At 46.0% G+C, this 18497-nt stretch overlaps 1 protein-coding gene across 2 annotated transcripts in view; it reads right to left on the minus strand.

The window, feature by feature from the left end:
* LOC140408560 (tolloid-like protein 1) overlaps positions 1 to 18497 on the minus strand; it is a 537833-nt gene that overhangs the window by 251396 nt on the left and 267940 nt on the right. For both annotated transcript variants that reach the window (XM_072495934.1, XM_072495936.1), the window contains exon 9: positions 17828 to 17952. In XM_072495934.1, coding sequence (XP_072352035.1) covers positions 17828 to 17952 — 125 coding nt within the window. The remainder of the gene's footprint in view (positions 1 to 17827; positions 17953 to 18497) is intronic.

Here is an 18497-nt window from a genome sequence, read left to right on the forward strand (position 1 = left end):
AAAGAATGGAAGGTTTCCTTCCCCTAAAGGACATTAGTGAACCATCCAATAACTTCACTGTCGCCTTTACTGATATCAGCATTTTATCTACAGATCACTTTTGTAAGGAAGGTAGGTGGAGTCTCTTTGGGGTCAAGGTGATTCTAAGAAAGCACACCTGTTGATGGAATTTCAGAATAAATTAACAGTCTTTGTGTTCAAAAACCTGAGCTCAGCAGATGTGCTGTACTTCGAAACACTCTTGACAATCAACTAGTCAGCTTAGTTATTTTATAGAATTTGAAGGGGTGGGTCGTGTTACTAGGGGACTGGGATTCTTCCCACACAGCTCCAGCTAATCCTGTAGACCAAGGTTGTAATGTATAAAATGACCGAGCTAAACAAACAGTCGGAAATTTACTGGTAATCTGCTCTGGTAAACGGTGGGATTTATTGCTGGTTAAACACTAGCAGTAACTCTGAAAATAGGTCTCTGAGTCTTGGTTCTGCCAACCAGCATCTGAATTGTCTGGGCAAGTGGGAAATGTGCCTCCAGGGAATGAAAGTGCACACCACCTGAAGCAAAGTACAACCCTATTAGAAGGAATGTACAATTTGGAATAGCTTGAATTGTAGACTCCAACATACTGGTGGGTTTCTTTGTGACACCCGGCTGACCAAAAATAAATGCTGAACAAGTAAGTAGTCGCCAAAGTCCCACATGACCTTTGAGGGAGAAAACGGACAGGTGGTGATTTAACCTGAGGATGACCACACCTCAGGGTTGAGAAGGCAGGCCTTCATGAATAACCTCAGCCGGTATGGGAATTGAACCCACGCTGTTGGCCTCACGCTGCATCTCAAAGCAGCTGTCCAGACAACTGAGCTAAACATTGCAATATACAAAATGTCATTTTCCCTTTCTTCTCTCAAGCAGTGCTGATTATTTTATTGCCGAAGGAGATAGCTGTTGACCACCAACATTGTGCTGGGGATAATACGTTTGTTTGCAGCAGATTAAAAGTCTTACCCGCTGTCAGAGGCTAGAAGATCTTTTGGGTCCTGGCATAAAACTAAGTTTGTGGAGGTGACAAGATTCTGGTTTGTGCAATGATAATCACATATGTTCACTGTACTAATGATTTTCAGTGTCAACAGGTTCAAAGCTTCCCCTGTGTTCCTCCATGAAATGCAGCATGTACTCTCACTTTAACAACAATATGCAAAACAATGCCCATCTGCTCATCCGGAGGTTTTTTTTAAACTAAAGCTGTAATACAGCAGGAGGAAGTTGGTGTGTGGCTGTCATTCTCACCTACATCACCAGCACCAGGTGCCATCTGAGTCACATGAACGTTTGGAGAGTATTAGCAAGCAATGAAGGAACAAAGGTCACTGATCATGAGTGAGAAAGAGCCCCGCAAAGTATGCAAAGAAGGCTGGCTGTTTGGTATGTGGAGGTACAATATGATCACTGGTCCCGCTGAGTCAGGGGTTTGATTCCAAACTCACAATGCCACTGATGAAGTGGAGGGTATATCGTGAATGGTTGAGCGACCCATTTGCTGAATTATGGTCTGGGTCAAGTTATGGTTTCAAACACTCAGATGTATTGTCATAAAAGAATAGTTTCATACCCACAGATAGTAATTAAACAAGGTACAACATCAGTGTCAAATGCAACAAAAGCTATCTCTCAAGAATACTCTCATCAAGGATACTGAACCTTTAAGGTTTCTACCAATACACTAAAAACCTCCTGAGAGATCCTTCACACCTGGAATGGCATGATATACAAGGACGCTTGATCAGAATAGCCACAAACTGCAGTCAATAAACTTAAAAGAATAAATACTTTGGTTTGTATATCACAGGTAAACATGTGGCAAAAACTGGGAAAACCTAATACCAAAAACAAATCCACATACAGAGAAACATACACATAAAATAGAAACAGGAGGAGGCCATTTGGCCCTTCGAGCCTGCTCCACCATTCATTATGATCATGGCTGATCAAGTTCAATACCCTGATCCTGTCTAACCCCCATATCCCTTGATTCCTTTAGCACCAATTTCCTTCTTGAAATTACACAATGTTTTGGCCTCAACTATTTTCTGTGGGAGTGAATTCCACAGATTCACCACTCTCTGGGTGAAGAAATTCCTTCTCATCTCAGTCCTATAAGGTTTACCCCTTATCTTCAAACTATGACCCCTAGGGCAGCACAGTAGCACAGTGGTTAGCACTGTTCCTGCACAGCATCGAGGACCCGGGTTCAATACCTCGCTTCGGTCACTGTCTGTGCGGAGCCTGCACGTTTTCCCCGTGTCTGTGTGGGTTTCGTCCGGGTGTTCCAGTTCCCTCCCACAAGTCCCGAAAGATATACTTGTTAGGTGAATTGGACATTCTTAATTCTCCTTCAGTGTACCCGAACAGGCACCGCAGTGTGGCAACGAGGGGAGTTTCACAGTAACTTCATTGCAGTGTATTGTAAGCCTACTTGTGACACTAATAAAGATTATTATTATTAGTTCTGGACTCCCCCACCATTGGGAACATTATTTCTGAATCTACCCTGTCTAATCCTGTTAGAATTTTATAAGTTTCTGAGAGATTTCCTCTTACTCTTCTAAACTTCAATGAATATAATCCTAACCGACTTTGTCGCTCCTCATATGACAGCCCACCATCCCAGGAATGTGCCTGCTAAACCTTTGCTGTGCTCCCTCCACAGCAAGAACATCCTTCCTCAGGTAAGGACACCAAAACTGCACACAATACTCCAGATGTGGCCTCATCAATTGCCCTGTACAATTGCAATAAAACTTCCTTTTTCCTATACTCAAATCCTCTCGCTATGAAGGCCAACATACCATTTGCCTTCTTTACTGCCTGCTGTACCTGCACGCTTACTTAGAAACATGGAAACATAGAAAAAATAGGAGCAGGAGGAGGCCATTTGGCCTTCGAGCCTACTCCGCCATTCATCATGATTATGGATGATCATCCAACTCAAGAGCTTAATCCCGCTTTCCATCATGTCCTTTGATCCCCTTCGCCCTAAGTGCTATATCTAACTGCTTCTTGAAACCATCCAATGTTTTGGACTCAACGACTTCCCGTGGTAACGAAATCCAGAGACTCACCACTCTCTGGGTGAAGAAATTTCTCCTTATCTCGGTCCTCAATCTGTGACCCCTGTGTACACACCCACCATCGGGAACATCCATCCTGCATCAATCCTATCCAGTCCTGTTCGAATTCTTCTGAACTCCAGCCAATACAATTCTAACCATTCAATCTCTCTTTGTACGTCAGTACTGTCATCCCAGGAATCAGTCTAGTAAACCTTTGCTGCACTCCCTTTATATCTAGAACGTCCTTCCTCAGATAAGGAGACCAAAACTGCACACAATATTCCAGGTGTGGCCTCACCAAGGCCCTGTATAATTGCAGCAAGCCATTCCTGCTCCTGTACTCGTATCTTCTCGCAATGAAGGCCAGCATACCATTTGCCTTCTTTACCGCCTGCTGCGCCTGCATGCTTACCTTCAGTGACTGGTGTTCGAGGACACCCAGGTCTCATTGCACGTTCCCCTCTCCTAATTTATGGCCATTCAGATAATGGTATGCCTTCTTGTTTGTGCTACTAAAGTGGATAACCTTGCATTTATCCAAATTATACTGCATCTGCCATTCATTTGCCCACTTTTCTAAATCACACTGAAGGATCGCTGCATCCTCCTCACAGCTCACCCTCCCACCCAACTTGGTGTCATCTGCAGATTTGGAGACATTACATTTTGTTCCCTCATCTAAATCATTAATACATATTGCGAGTAGTTGAGGTCCCAACACAGATTCCTACTCTTTGCATCCTGTCTGCCAACCAGTTTTCTATTCATTTCAATACACTGCCCCCAATCCCATGCGCTTTAATTTTACACATTAATATTTAATGGGGACTTTGTCAAATGTCTTCTGAAAGCCCAAATACACCATATTCACTGGCTAACCTTCATTAATTCTACTAGTTATATCCTTGAAGAATTCCAATGGATTTGTCAAGCATGATTTCCCCTTCATCAATTCATGCTGACTCTGTCCGATCCTGCCACTGTTTTCTAAGTGCTCTGATATAAAATCTTTGATTCTAAAATTTTCCCCACTACTGACATCAGCCTTACTGGTCTATAATTCCCTGCTTCCTCGATACCTCCCTTTTTAAATAGTGGAGTTACACTAGCCACCCTTCAATCTGCAGGAACTGTTCCAGAATCTATAGAATCCTGGAAGATGACCACTAAAGCATCCACTATTTCTAGAGCCACCTCATTCAGTACCCTGGGATGTACATTATCAGGCCCTGGGGATTTATCAGCCTTCAATCCCATCAATTTCCCCAACACCATTTTTCTATTGATATTGATCACCTTCAGTTCCTCCTTCTCACTAAGCCCTGCATTTCCCAACATTTCTGATATCTTATTTGTGTCCTCATTTGCGAAGACAGAACTAAATTATGTATTTAGTTGCTCAGCTATTTATTTGTTCCCTATAATACATTACCCTGTTTCTGACCGTAAGGGACCCACATTTGTCTTCACCAATCTTTTTTTTCTTCACGTACGTATAGAAATATTTGCAGTCAGTTTTTATATTCCCTGCAAGCTTACTTTCATACTCTATTTCCCCTTCTTAATCAATCCCTTTGACCTTTGCTGAATTCTAAACAGCTCCCAATCTTCAGTCTTGGCCAATTTGTATGCCACTTCCTTGGATCCAATACTATCCTTAATTTCCCTTGTAAGGCATGGATTAGCCACCTTTCCCATTTTCATTTTATGCCAGACAGGAATAAATAATTGTTGCAGTTCCTCCATGATCTCTTTGAATGTTTGCCATTGTCTATTCACTGCCATCCCTTTAAGTAATATTCCCCAATCGACCATAGCCAACTCAAGCCTCATTTTATCGTAGTTTCCTTTGTTAAGATTCAAGACCCTAGTCTCAGAATCAACTACTTCACTCTCCATATTGATGAAAATTTCTATCATATTATGGTCGCTCATCCCCAAGGGATCTCGTACAACTAGATTTCCAATGATTCCATTCCCATTACACAGTACCCAGTCTAGGCCTGTACTCTAGTTGGTTCCTCAACATATTGATCCAGAAAACCATCCTGTATACAGTCCAGGAATTCCTCCTCGAAGGTAGTATGGCTAATTTGATTTTCCCAATCTACATGCAGATTAAAATCACCCATAATTACAGTTGTTCCTTGATCACATGCATCTCTAATTTCCTGTTTAATGCCATTCAGAAAAATACCACTGCAGTTTGGGGGTCTATATATGACGCCCACTAATGTATTTTGCCCCTCGCTGTTTCTCAGCACTACCCATACAGATTCCACATTGTCAGAGCTAATATCCTCCCTCATTATTGTGTTAATTTCCTCCTTGGCCAATAATGCAACCCCACCATCTTTTCCTTTTTGTCTGTCTTTCCTAAATACCGATAAACGTGGACATTCAGTTCCCATCCCTGGCACCCTGCAGACATGTCTCCATAATCCCGACTTTATCATACCCGTTCACGTCTATTGGATTGGGTTTTTCTATTGTCACGTGGACCACGATACAGTGAAAAGTATTTTTTTGCGAGCAGTTCAACAAATCATTCAGTACGCGAAAAGAAAAGAAAAGGCATCGGGTGAAGCATGCAGGGGTGTAGTGTTAATCAGATCAGTCCATAAGAGGATCGTTTAGGAGTCTGGTAACAGCGGGGAAGAAGCTGTTTTGAGTCAGTTTGTGCGTGTTCTCAGACCTCTGTATCTCCTGCCCAATGGAAGAAGTTGGAAGAGTGAGTAAGCCAGGTGGGTGAGATCTTTGATTATGCTGCCCGCTTTCCCCAGGCAGTGGGAGATGTAGATGGAGTCAATGGATGGGAGGCAGGTTTGTGTGATGGACTGGGCGGTGTTCACGACTCTCTGAAGTTTCTTGCGGCCTTAGGCCGAGCACTTGAAATGAAAAAATGAAAATCGCTTATTGTCACAAGTAGGCTTCAAATGAAGTTACTGTGAAAAGCCCCTAGTCACCACATTCCGGCGCCTGTTCGGGGAGGCTGTTACACTTGCCATACTAGACTGTGATGCAGCCAGATAGGATGCTTTCTATGGTGCATCTGTAAATGTTGGTAAGAGTTAATGTGGACATGCCGAATTTCCTTAGTTTCCTGAGGAAGTGTAGGCGTGGTTATGCTTTCTTGGTGGTTGCGCCGATGTGGGTGGATCAGGACAGATTTTTGGTGATGTGTACCCCAAGGAATTTGAAGCTGTTAATCATCTCCACCTTTGCCCTGTTGATGCTGACAGGGATGTATACAGTACTTTCTTTCCTGAAGTCAATGACCAGCTCTTTAGTTTTGCTGGCATTGAGGGTTAGATTGTTGCCACTGCACCACTCCACCAGGTTCTCTATCTCCCTCCTGTATTCTGACTCGTCGTTATTCGAGATCCGGCCCACTACGGTCGTATCGTAAGCAAACTTGTAGATGGAGTTGGAACCAAATTTTGCCATGCAGTCGTGTGTGTACAGGGAGTATAGAGTATAAGTACGCAGCCTTGCGGGCCCCGGTACTGAGGACTTTTGTGGAGGAGGTGTTATTTATTCTTACTGATTGTGGTCTGTGGGTCAGATTCAGTTGCAGAGTGAGGGGCCAAGTCCTAGGTTTTGGAGCTTTGATATGAGCTTGGCTGTGATTATGGTGTTGAAGGTGGAGCTGTAGTCAATAAATAGGAGTCTGATGTAGGAGTCCTTGCTGTCAAGATGCTCTATTTGTACGATTAGTTCATCCACTTTATTGTGAATGTTCTGCGCGTTAAGGCACAAAGCCTCTAAGCTTATCTTTTTAACATTACCAGTCCCGCTCCCAATATTTTTCATTGTGGTCCTGTTTGAATCTGGCTCTTAGTTTATCTGCCTATCACTTTACATGTTCCCCTTTCTATCTTTTGTTTTTGTCCTTACTTCCTCCTCCTCTGACTCCTTGCATAGGTTCCCATCCCCCTGTTATATTGGTTTAAACGCTTGCCAACCACTCCAGCAAATACTGCCCCTAGAACTTCAGTCCCAGTCCTGCCCAGGTGTAACCCTTCCAGTTTGTACTGGTCCCAATGCCCCAGGAATCTGAAACCCTCCCTCTCACACCATCGCTTCAGCCACCATAGCCAGCTCATGCCATCATAGTTACCTTTATTGAGATTCAGGACCTGGTCTCAGAATGAACTACCTCACTATCTACATTGATAAAAAATTCAATCATATTATGGTCAGTCATCCCCAAGGATTTCTCACAAATAGATTGCCAACTAATCCTTTCTCATTGCACAACACTCAGTCCCGGAACAGGGGATTGACACTTCATGGTTCTGTCTCCATCCATGTGGATGTGGCCAAGAAGAACCAGGATTATATGGGTTCCTGGGATGAGATTTTTAACATTCAGAAATTCCTCCTCTGTTGTCCTGTGAATAATTCAACTCACCCAATTTATATGCAGATTAAAGTCACCCATAATCGCATGCTAATGCTATTCTCAACATTACCACTGCAGTTTGGCGGTCTGTATACCACCGCTACGAATGTTTTCTGCAGGCAAACAGTAATTAATTAATGCTTGTAACACCAGTACCACTTCAGACACTGATTGGTGTGTTGCAGAGGTTTAATCTGTTTCCCAATCTATTCCTGCTGTGTACCACTTTGGCAATTAGCCATATTCTAGTAAATGCTAAATATTATTATAATTCTGGCAACCCACATCAGCTCACAGTAAAAACACCAGTAGAGTGGTCCAAATGTTAAATAAGTTGTTTTAAATTCCCAAAACTGTACTCAATTTAATTTGTTTCAGGTGTTTATCCGTGTTTGTACATGCATGTGCCTGTGTGTACTTGTGCCAATGTGAGAGTGGGGCAGAGGGAATGCAGACATGTCAACAGGTACATTTAGAACAAATAACATTAATTCTTCAGAGACTATTCTTGATTCATTGAAGACATGTAGATTATGTGCACTCTCCTGAAAATTAGTATTGATACGCAGATCTTTTTTCCCCCCACAGTGATCCCATGCTAAAAGGGCACGCAGAGAGTAGTAATATTTTCTGCTGGTAAAAGGGAGGCCAATCCATGAGTGTATAAATGGAAGTGCTGGTTCTCTTTGTACCAGCTTGAATTGTGCCAATCTAGTGTAATGTCCTATTCAAGTAAACGCTGAGTAAATTAATTGCTCTGTAAAACAGCTGTTAATTTTTCATTAGCATGCATTACATCTTCATACACCCAACAACATGAGCAAATGTTAGTGACCACTCTGTTAACACTAATGCACAAAATTGCAAGCTTTAATATACAATTAACATACATACAAGTTTTAACAGTCAAAGCAAATTTACTCAAAGTTCGACTTAATTAGGAAATAAGTTACTAGGGAAGTGATTAGAATAAATAGGTTCAAATTTGACTTGGTTTTGAAGACAACGACATGGTGTGAAATCTGGAACACGGCATGAAAAAGGAACAATTCTCGTTTTGTCTATTAGCTTTTTCCTGAAACCAAAAGCTCCTCCATTCCATCGGTGTGATTCCAGTGTGGGAGATGAACTTGGAGTGCAACTCATGCATACGGTGGTCCATGTTTTTCTGTCTATCAAAATTCTGGCAGAACAGGGAATTGACACTTCATGCTCCTGTCTCCAAGTGGATGTGGCAAGAAGAGCCAGGATTATATGGGTTCCTGGGATAAGTTTTTTAAAATTTGTTTACGGGAGAGGGCATCGCTGGCTGGGCCAGCATTTATTACCCATCCCCAACTGCATTCCATTTCAGGGGGCATTTGAGAGTCAGCCACATTGCTCTGGGTCAGGAGTCACATGTAGGCTAGACCAGATCAGGACAGCAGATTTCCTTCCCTAAAGCGCATTAATGAAGCAGATAGGTTTTTACAACAATCGGTAATGGTTTCATGGTCACCATTAGACTTTTAATTCCAACTTTTTTATTGAATTCCAATTTCACCATCTGCCATGGGTCCCCAGATCTTGCTCTGGGTCTTTGGATTAGTAATCCAGTGACAATGCCACTACCCCACCACCTCCCCTGATAGCCATAAATTCCACCCCATTGTATTTCTAGTGGCAGAATGGAATCACAGGAATTCGTTTTTTTTGGGGGGGGGGGGGGGGGTGGAGTGGGGGGGGGGGGGGGGGAAGAGCGGTGGGCAAATAAGTCGACAATTTGCACACATGCAATTATCTTGCTGTTAAGCTTGCGGAATAACATGTTGACTGGCTGCAGGTGGAGAAAATCACATTTTGAAAGGGAGGAATGGGAAGCGTGAACAGTTTGTGGCACGTTAGTGTAAAGTTATTGCAAGCAGAGCAGGAAACCATTATTCATCGCAGTTGCTGACTCAAAATCTTGTACAAAAAAGGATAGTCAAATTGAGGTGCTTGTGTAGTGGCGCAAAATTGCCATTTCTTGGACTGAGTGGATTAATTGCTTAATGAACGGGTGTTTGGGCACTTGTTGGATTGTGTGGCCACTAGTGGCCCTCTGCCCTCCCGTCTGCTGCCTTCCTTCAGGCAACAGCAAGCCAAGTCAAGGCTGCTGTCTGCCTTTGAAACCACCCTCCAGAAGTAGGCCTTACCAGCCACTAATTGGGTGCCAAACCTGCCAATTAGGGCCTCTACCGTTAAATATCACGCACTGTAGGGCTGGGACCTGGAAATGGAAGAGCTAGCCCATTGGGTATGAATACAATTGCGCTTTGCCCTTGTATCCTGCAATAGCCCAATATGCATGTTTTAACATTCATTTGAAAGATTATGGGCACGATCTTCCCAATAAGGAACAAAGTTCCCGAGAGAGCACGTTTAGCCCTGTGTTTCCTGGCAGTCACAGTGCCGAGAATCACATGGCTATTCAACGCAACTCGCTTGAGTCTGCGGCACATGCTGGGGAAGAGGTGTCCCTCCGCTTCTCGCTGGTTGCATTGAGTGTGTGGCAAGGGGAGTGCTTAAAAACTGCTCCAGCTATTGGGTTCTTTGGCGCTAACTCTATCAGCCAGAACTCCCACTGGGCTGGTTTTGTGAGGGCCATGAAGAATCCAACACGAGTTGAAGGATACAAAGAAATAACATTCATTTACAATTACATATATATACACAACAGCAGCAACCCCTTGCTGCTCACTCTCCTCCAGCCGGTTCCAAACTGGCCAGCTTTATTTATGCAGGCAATCTGCTAATGATTTCTCCGCCCCCTCATTGGGGAAGCTCACACTCCCAAAGGATCGTGGGATTGCCATTAGTCCCCAGCCAGTGGTAAGCAGGCAGGTTATAACATCCCTTCCCCCAAATGTCCAAGGAATCCACCGAAGACACTGGCAAAGGAGGGCGTCGGACTCGTTTTGCCGCAGGCCGGACACCATTTGCACGAGGCGCTGGATCGGACGGAGTGTAACGAGACGGAGAATGGCGCTTCCGTGATGAATGGCGTAACGGTTGTACATCCACGGCTCATGGGCCCAAAGATGCTCCCTCTTGAGGCGTCCTGTGTCTCCATCTCGGAGTCGGAGTCCGCTGCCTCTGTCATCTCGGTGTCTCTATCTCCATGCGGTTCTGCAACGACCTGCGCAGGCTTTGAGTGCGGCACCAGAGGAAGATTGTGAGGAATACTTTCCACTGTGCCTGGTCTCTGTGGCTGTAGAAATGAGTTCCGGGGAGGGGAATCTTTGGAAGGGGTGGTCTTCTGGACCGAACGTGGTCTACATGCTTGCGCTGGAGACGACCCTGGGCTTGCACCTAGTAAGAGACAGGGCCCGTTTTGCGAATGATTACGCCAAGGACCCACTGGGCACCACCAGCAAAATTCCGAACGAAGGCTGGGTCACCGGACGCAAACTGCCAAATCGGCCGTTGCCGAGAAAAACCATGTCCCTGCTGTTCTTGTGCGCGGCGTACTTTTGAGCCAATGTCCGGGAAAACCATGCTAAGGCGGGTGCGAAGTCTCCGGCCCATTCGGAGTTCCGCGGGAGCTACCCCAGTCACCGCATGTGGGGTGGTCCAATATGAAAACAAAAAACGAGCCAGTTTCGTGTCCATCGACCCGGAAGACTGCTTCTTTAGGCCTCGTTTGAATGTCTGCATTGCGAGCTCCGCCAACCCATTTGAAGCCGGCTGGTATGGGGCGGTGCGGATATGGCGTATGCCGTTCATCTTCATGAACCTCGCAAACTCCTCACTTGCAAACGGAGTGCCGTTATCCATTAGGGGCTGGTTTAGCTCACTGGGCTAAATCGCTGGCTTTTAAAGCAGCCGTACCAGCCTCCCCGAACAGGCGCCGGAATGTGGCAACTAGGGGCTTTTCCCAGTAACTTAATTGAAGCCTACTCGTGACAATAAGCGATTTTCATTTCATTTCATGACCAGCATCTCGGGGAGGCCATGCGTATTGGAAGACAAACGCATCTTCTCGATTGTTGAGCAGGACGTTGTCCCCTGCATCTTATGCACCTCTAACCATTTAGATTGGGCATCGATTAATAGAAAGAACATGGAACCTTGAAAAGGGCTGGCGAAATCTGCATGCAAGCGCACCCAAGGCTGCCCTGGCCATTCCCAGTGATGTAAGGGCGCGGCCGGCAGAAGTTTCTGATGCTCCTGGCAAATGGAGCAGTTTTAGGCCACCTTCTCAATGTCGGTGTCGAGGCCTGGCCACCAGACATAACTTCAGTCCAGCATTTTCATTTTGGTCACACCCGGTATCCCATTGTGCATGACTCTTAGTATGAGCTCCTGTCCTTTTTCCGGGACAATCACATACGTCCCCCACAAGCGGATACCGTCTTCCACGCTAAATTCTGACAGCTTGGAGGAAAATGCCCGCTACTCACCTGGGAGCTGTCTATGCTGCTCACCATACAGGACTATGTGCCGAACCTTTGACAGGACTGGCTCCGTCTGGGTCCACTCACGGATCTGTGATGCCGTGACAGGCAAGGTGTCCATAAAATTTAGGGTTGCAACCACCTCACCGGTCGTGGGGTCGACATGGGGCCGGTCGATAAAGGCAATCGTCTCAGTGCATCGACATTCGCTATCTGGGCCCCTGGTTTATGCTCCAGAGAATACTCGTAGGCAGCGAGCAACAAAGCCCAGCGCTGGATCTGTGCGGAAGCAATGGGCGGTATTGGCTTATCCTCTCTGAAAAGTCCCAGCAGAGGCTTACAATCAGTCACAATAGTGAAGTGGCGGCCATACACTTACTGGTGGAAGCGTTTCACTGCAAAGACCACCGCCAGGCCCTCCTTCTCGATCTGCGCGTATTTCTTTTCCGCTGCAGTCAATGTGCGGGAGGCAAAACCTATCGGCCGCTCGGCCCCGTTCTCCATCTTGTGGGACAGGACGGCCCCAATACCATACGGGGATGCATCACATGTGATGAGTAAAGGCTTTCCAGGATCATAATGGGTTAGTAACCCAGACGACGACAATTGTTGTTTTACCCACCGGAAAGCGGTTTCTTGTGGCTGACCCTAAACCCAGGTGTGATTCTTCTTCTTTTTAAAAAAAAATATACTTATTCAAATTTTCTAACAAATTTTCAACAGTTTCAGGCCCCGCCAACAAGAAGAAAGAAGCACAGAAGCAAAAACACAACAATCAGAAATTATACATTGGATTTCCCCAATGTACAATAGCCCCCCATATAACATTTAAAAGCACAAAATAGGAAAAAAAAACCACCTTCACCCAAACGCAACCCCAAAAGAAACCCCCCCTCCCTCCCCCCCCCCCGCCCCTGGGCTGCTGCTGCTGACCTCCTCCTAACACTCCGCAAGATAATCTGGGAGCGGTTGCCACCACCTGGAGGACCCTTGCACAGACCCTCGCAAGGCAAACTTTATTCTCTCCAGCTTAATGAACCCTGCCATGTCATTGATCCAGGCTTCGCATCTTTCCATAGTTGCAAAATCCTCCACCGGGCTACCAGGGACACAAAGGCCAGAAGATCGGCCTCTTTCGCCTCCTGCACTCCCGGCTCGTCCGATACCCCAAATAATGCCAATCCCCAGCTCGGCTTGACCCGGGCGTTCACCACCTTGGACATAGTCCTCGCAAAACCCCTTCAAAACCCATCCAGCGCCGGGCACGTCCAGAACATATGGACGTGATTTGCCGGGCTCCCCAAGCACCTCCCACATCTGTCCTCCACCCCAAAGAACCTACTCAACCTCGCCCCTGTCATATGCGCTCTGTGAGTAACTTTCAACTGTAATAGGCTGAGCCTGGCGCAAGAGGAGGCAGGTGTGATTCTTCTTTAGTAGAAGGTGCAACGGGGCCAGTGCAGTTGCCAGATTGGGGAGGAACTTCCCATAATAGTTTACGAGGCCGTGAAAAGAACAAAGGTGCGAAGTGTCAGTCGGGGCGGGGGCCTGTTGAATTGCACGCACCTTCTCTGCGACATGGTGCAAACCTTCACGGTCCACCCGATAACCCAGGTAGACTACTTCCTTCGCCTGAAAGACGCACTTTGTGTGACGTAAACTGACTCCAGCCTCTGAAAAGCATCTAAGGATAGCCTCCAAATTTTCCAAACGTTCCTGCTCTGACTTTAGTATAATCAAAACATCATCTTAAGTAGACAGCAACACACAGTAAACCTCTCAAAATGCCCTCCATGACACGTTGAAAAATAGCGCAGGCAGAGGATACCCCAAAGGGCAACCATGTATCTTCATACAGGCCCCAGTGTGTATTAATCGTTACATATGGCCGGGAGGCAGGGTCCAGCTCCAACTGTAGGTAGGCGTGACTCATATCTAATTTCGTGAACGAGAGTCCGCCTGCAAGCTTCGCGTAGAGATCCTCTATGCGAGGCATTGGATACCAGTCGAGCCGGGAAGCCGTATTCGCTGTAAGTTTATAGTCGCCACACAAGCGAACTGTGGCATTTGGCTTCATTACAGGTACAATTGGTGCTGCCCAGTCAGCGAAACGGACGGGCCTGATAATACCCAAAGTCTCCAAACGAGTGAGCTCCCCTTCTGCCTTCTCAAGCAAGGCGTAAGGCACCGGGCGCACCCAGAAATAGCGCGGCGAGACTCCTGGTTCGATTTGGATACGGGCTACGGCCCCTTTTTTTTCCCCAAACTGGGCTGGAATACATCTGGGTACCGTCCTAGCATCCTCCAGAAACTGTTTGGAGAATGTGCTGCCACTGTAGCCACAAATGGCGCAACCAGTCCCGATCCAACAGGCTGGGCCCGTGGCCGCGCACCACGATAAGTGGGAAACGCCCCTCCTGGCATCCATAAACAACAGGGGTCATCGTAGTTCCTGCAATGTCCAATGGTTTCCCCGTATAGGTGGCCAACCTGGCCTGTGTGTCGGTTATTGTAAGGGTCTGTATACCCTGCTTGATGCGGTCGAATGTCCTCTGGGCGATCATGGAGACTGCTCGCCAGTGCCAACTCCATCTCTAGCGGGTGACCATTGACCCATACTGTCACCTTAATGGGGGCCACACGGGGAGCTGCCACACAATGCAGCTGCAGGCAGTCATCCTCCGTCTCCACATCCTCAGGAGTAGTCGCTGCAGGTTCATCCACATGGAAGGTACGGCCCCTGGGCTGGCGCCAGTTTCTGTTGGAACGACGGCGCCTCTGGCGCCCCCAGGACCGCCGTCCGCGACGGGGTCGGCACCCACAAGTCCGACACAGACATGGCTCCTCATCCATTGGTTCTAGAGAAGGCTCCCTTCAGGGACGAATGTCCGACGGCCACTGGCGTCGATCCAGACGTCGCCTCGCCCAACGTACTGCAGGGGTGCGGGGGGACGCTTTCGGACGGAAGGGGTTGCGCCCCAAGGCATGCACTTCCATTCCCTGTAGCTCTGCGCTCCCCGTTCTGCGCTCTCTCGAGACAATACTATTTGAATGGCCTGCTGAAAAGTCAATGTGGTTCAGCTAACAACTTTCTCTGGGTGGCCGCATTGTTAATACTGCAAATCAAACGGTCGCGTAACATTTCTGACAAGGTCTCACCATAGTCACAGTACTCCGCAGTCCTGCGTAGCCTGGATAGAAAATCAGCGAGGGATTCTCCTGGGGTCCACTCAGCGATATTAAACATGGAATGCTGGACTATCGTGGATGGGGTTGGGTTAAAATGTTGCCCCACTAAGTTCACAAGTTCATCAAACGTTTTGGTGTCCGGCACAGCTGGGTACGTAAGGCTCCTAATCACCCCAAACATATGCGGGCCACAGGCGGTGAGCAATATGACGACCTGGCGCTCCTTTTCGGTGATGTTGTTTGCCCGGAAATAGTAATGCATCCGTTGTGCGTACTGGTTCCAGCTTTCCAGCGCAGCGTCAAAAACATCCAAACGTCCATACAGAGGCATGGTGTATTAGAAAACAACTTCCAACCTGTCTCCAAACAAAATCCAGGGAGGTGGCTTCAGCAGTGTAGACAGCTATTCACTTTAACCCTCGTCGCCAGTTTTGTGAGGGCCACGAAGAATCCAGCACGAGTTGAAGGATAGAAAGAAATAACATTTATTTACAATAACATAAATATACAACAGCAGCAGCAACCCCATGCTGCTCACTCTCCTCCAGCCGGTTCCAAACTGGCCAGCTTTATTTATGCAGGGAATCTGCTAATGATTTCTCCGCCCCCCCTCATTGGGGAAGCTCATACTCCCAAAGGATTGTGAGATTGCCATTAGTCCCCAGCCAGTAGTAAGCAGGCAGGTTATAACAGCCGGGAATTGTTTGGAATTCGCAATAGCCGAGTGCTCACAATTAGCATGTCCTGAATTGCTCCAGAAATAGTGCCTCCAACAGGAACATAAACCACATGCAATCCAGTGTCAACATTTAAACAGAGAATTTCACCCCAATATATATAAATGGGAGTTGAAACAGGATTGTGAGGAGATCCAAGGTTATAGAGGGAAGATCAGTATTGAGGTCATGCGAGTAAAGCAAACAGAGGCCAGAGAGGTGATGGAGTGGAGCTTAAGGGTGGTGGAGGGCAGGTCACAGGTGACTGAGGAAGGGTGCAAGATGATGGCTTCAAGTTCCAGCCTCAATGCGAAAGTGTGCAAGGGCATAGCCGCAAAAACACAAAGAGGTGTCTGGAATACAGGTCAAGGGGATAGAGATGTCAGTAGTGGGGTGGGTGGAGACCAAGCAGTGACCAATGCAAAGCGTAGGGTTCCCCAAGTTCTCAGCTCAGGAGACAGGACTTCCTCCTGACATAAGGGGGAAACAGGACCTCTCATCATTCCTGGATGGACTGCAGGAAAACCAAGGGGGGCATCGCTAAACCGTGTTGCAACTTGGCTGCTCTGAGACATCACTCCAGAATAGAAGATGAAGCAACAGTTCAGGTTATCCAGGGTGGTGGTGGTAGTCAGTGGGCAAAGGCAGGAATATACCAGAATGTTCTAGTTTCTCTTGTACTCTCAAAGTGCCCTTTAAATAGAGCGCCTGTACCTTCAACCTGTGAGGTAATGGCAGGGTCGGCGACTTCCTGTCCACCTCACCACACAATTGGCTTGGCACTTTGTCTATGAACATGTAATTGACTGGTCGCTGCGTGACTGCATGTGACTAACCATCAGACCTATGAGCAGAAGTCCCATGCACTTCTGGTCCCACTTTCAGGACACTCAATGCTACAACAAGATTCCACAGTGTTTATATGGTTCAAAATAATGGATTTTTAATTTTTCAATTACACGTTAATATTTTCTAACTGGCTTTCAATAGATGTTTGTATTAATGATGACATAACTAGTAGCTCCTTCCATACTTGTCCCACTTGGATCCAGTGGATGAGTTCATCGGAAAAGGGGAGAGCAGCACGAAAGAAAATAATGCAGATTCAGACTTTTGAAGACTGGATTTTACCTCTTAGACTTTTGTCAACAGCTTTCTGTTGTGCATCTAGAATTTATTTTTCGTATTTTAAAGGATCACTGTCTTAATGATAAAGTATTAAGCAACATTTACTGTTAGGCAAGGGAGGAGAGCCAGAAGCAGGATAACTTCATTTGAATGAATAGAATTGGAGCCTGATCATACTACATTGTATATCACACACAATGTGGCTTGAAGCTATCGTTGTACTGCATCCTGTGTAAAAGCAAACTATTGTTTCTGCCTGGTCTGTTTTGCATGTGTTTGATCACCAGAGTGACATGTGGAACTTGGGTTGTCACATCAGTTTTAAGTCACTGCTTACCCAAAATCAGTTTGCTTTGATGTGATAGTGGCTCAAACATGACTTCTGCTGCCTCACTTGGAAAAACAAATACATCATATACAGTTATGAAGCTCACACCAGATGGGCGTGTGGCTGAATCTAATCAGGTTCTTGGCTTCTTAGTATAAGTCTCGGCAGCTGAGAGTTTGTTAAAAGACTGAGATCTAAACAAGGAATCCGGAGGGCAGGAGAAACAAAAAGAGCTAGGGTTGAGCACTTTGCAAATTGAGTATGATCCAGCCATTTGTTGTGCTCTACAATTGATGCAATTTTACATATTTGGGATTTGCCTTCCCTCACAATTTGATGACAGTCAATAACATAAACCACATTCTCAGCGTATGATGGTTCACATCGTCATCGCAATAATACTAATTTCTAATGCTTTGTTTCATTAATGCCATATCACTGAGTTATATTTTGCAATTAATTACTGTAATTTATGTCTTAATTATATCCTTGAAATGTACACCCAATCCCCATGTGTGCAGCATAATACCTGGACATCTATACAGCTTTCTTGCCTGTGCAATGTCTCCTTTACTTAAACGTGCGCGTTGGCCAATGGCAGGTCTTATGCCATTTTCATCACGTCCAGGGAGAATGGTGTCCAGAAACATTCCTCTAAGAAAAAGAAAGAATTGTCACTTAGTAAGACAATACTGTCAGTTTACTCCACTTTTGGGTGGGGTAGGGTGGCTGGGGGCTGGGGGTTTGCAGATGCAGGGGAGAGTTTCTATTTTTTGCAATTTTTCGAAAAGGATAGGCGTAGATGTAAATTGTAAATGTCGCCACAGTCGCAGAGGACCATAGGCCACTCTCTCCTTTGAGAGCTGGCTGGTGGTGATTTAACCTAAGGCAAGGGGCAAGGTTGAGAAGATAACCTCAGCTGGTACAGGAATTTACCGCGTTGTTGGCGTTGTTCTGCATCATGAACCAGCCTTCCAGCCAACTGAGATATTACTTCAGAGTGTCAAACAGTAACATAATGTAAATTTAGCAAAGAATAAAGCTTCAAGTTCAATATTTGGTCTGTGGTGAGTAAGCTGAACTCAGCATGACAGGAAAAAGGATTTGGAATGTGATTGTTTAAAATATTGGTTCAGGGAATGTGGGATTTATTGTCCATCCCTAATTACCATTGAGTAGGTGTTAGTGAACCTTCTTGA

This window comes from Scyliorhinus torazame, chromosome 3, assembly GCF_047496885.1.
Source record: "Scyliorhinus torazame isolate Kashiwa2021f chromosome 3, sScyTor2.1, whole genome shotgun sequence".
Taxonomy (NCBI): Eukaryota; Metazoa; Chordata; class Chondrichthyes; order Carcharhiniformes; family Scyliorhinidae; genus Scyliorhinus; species Scyliorhinus torazame.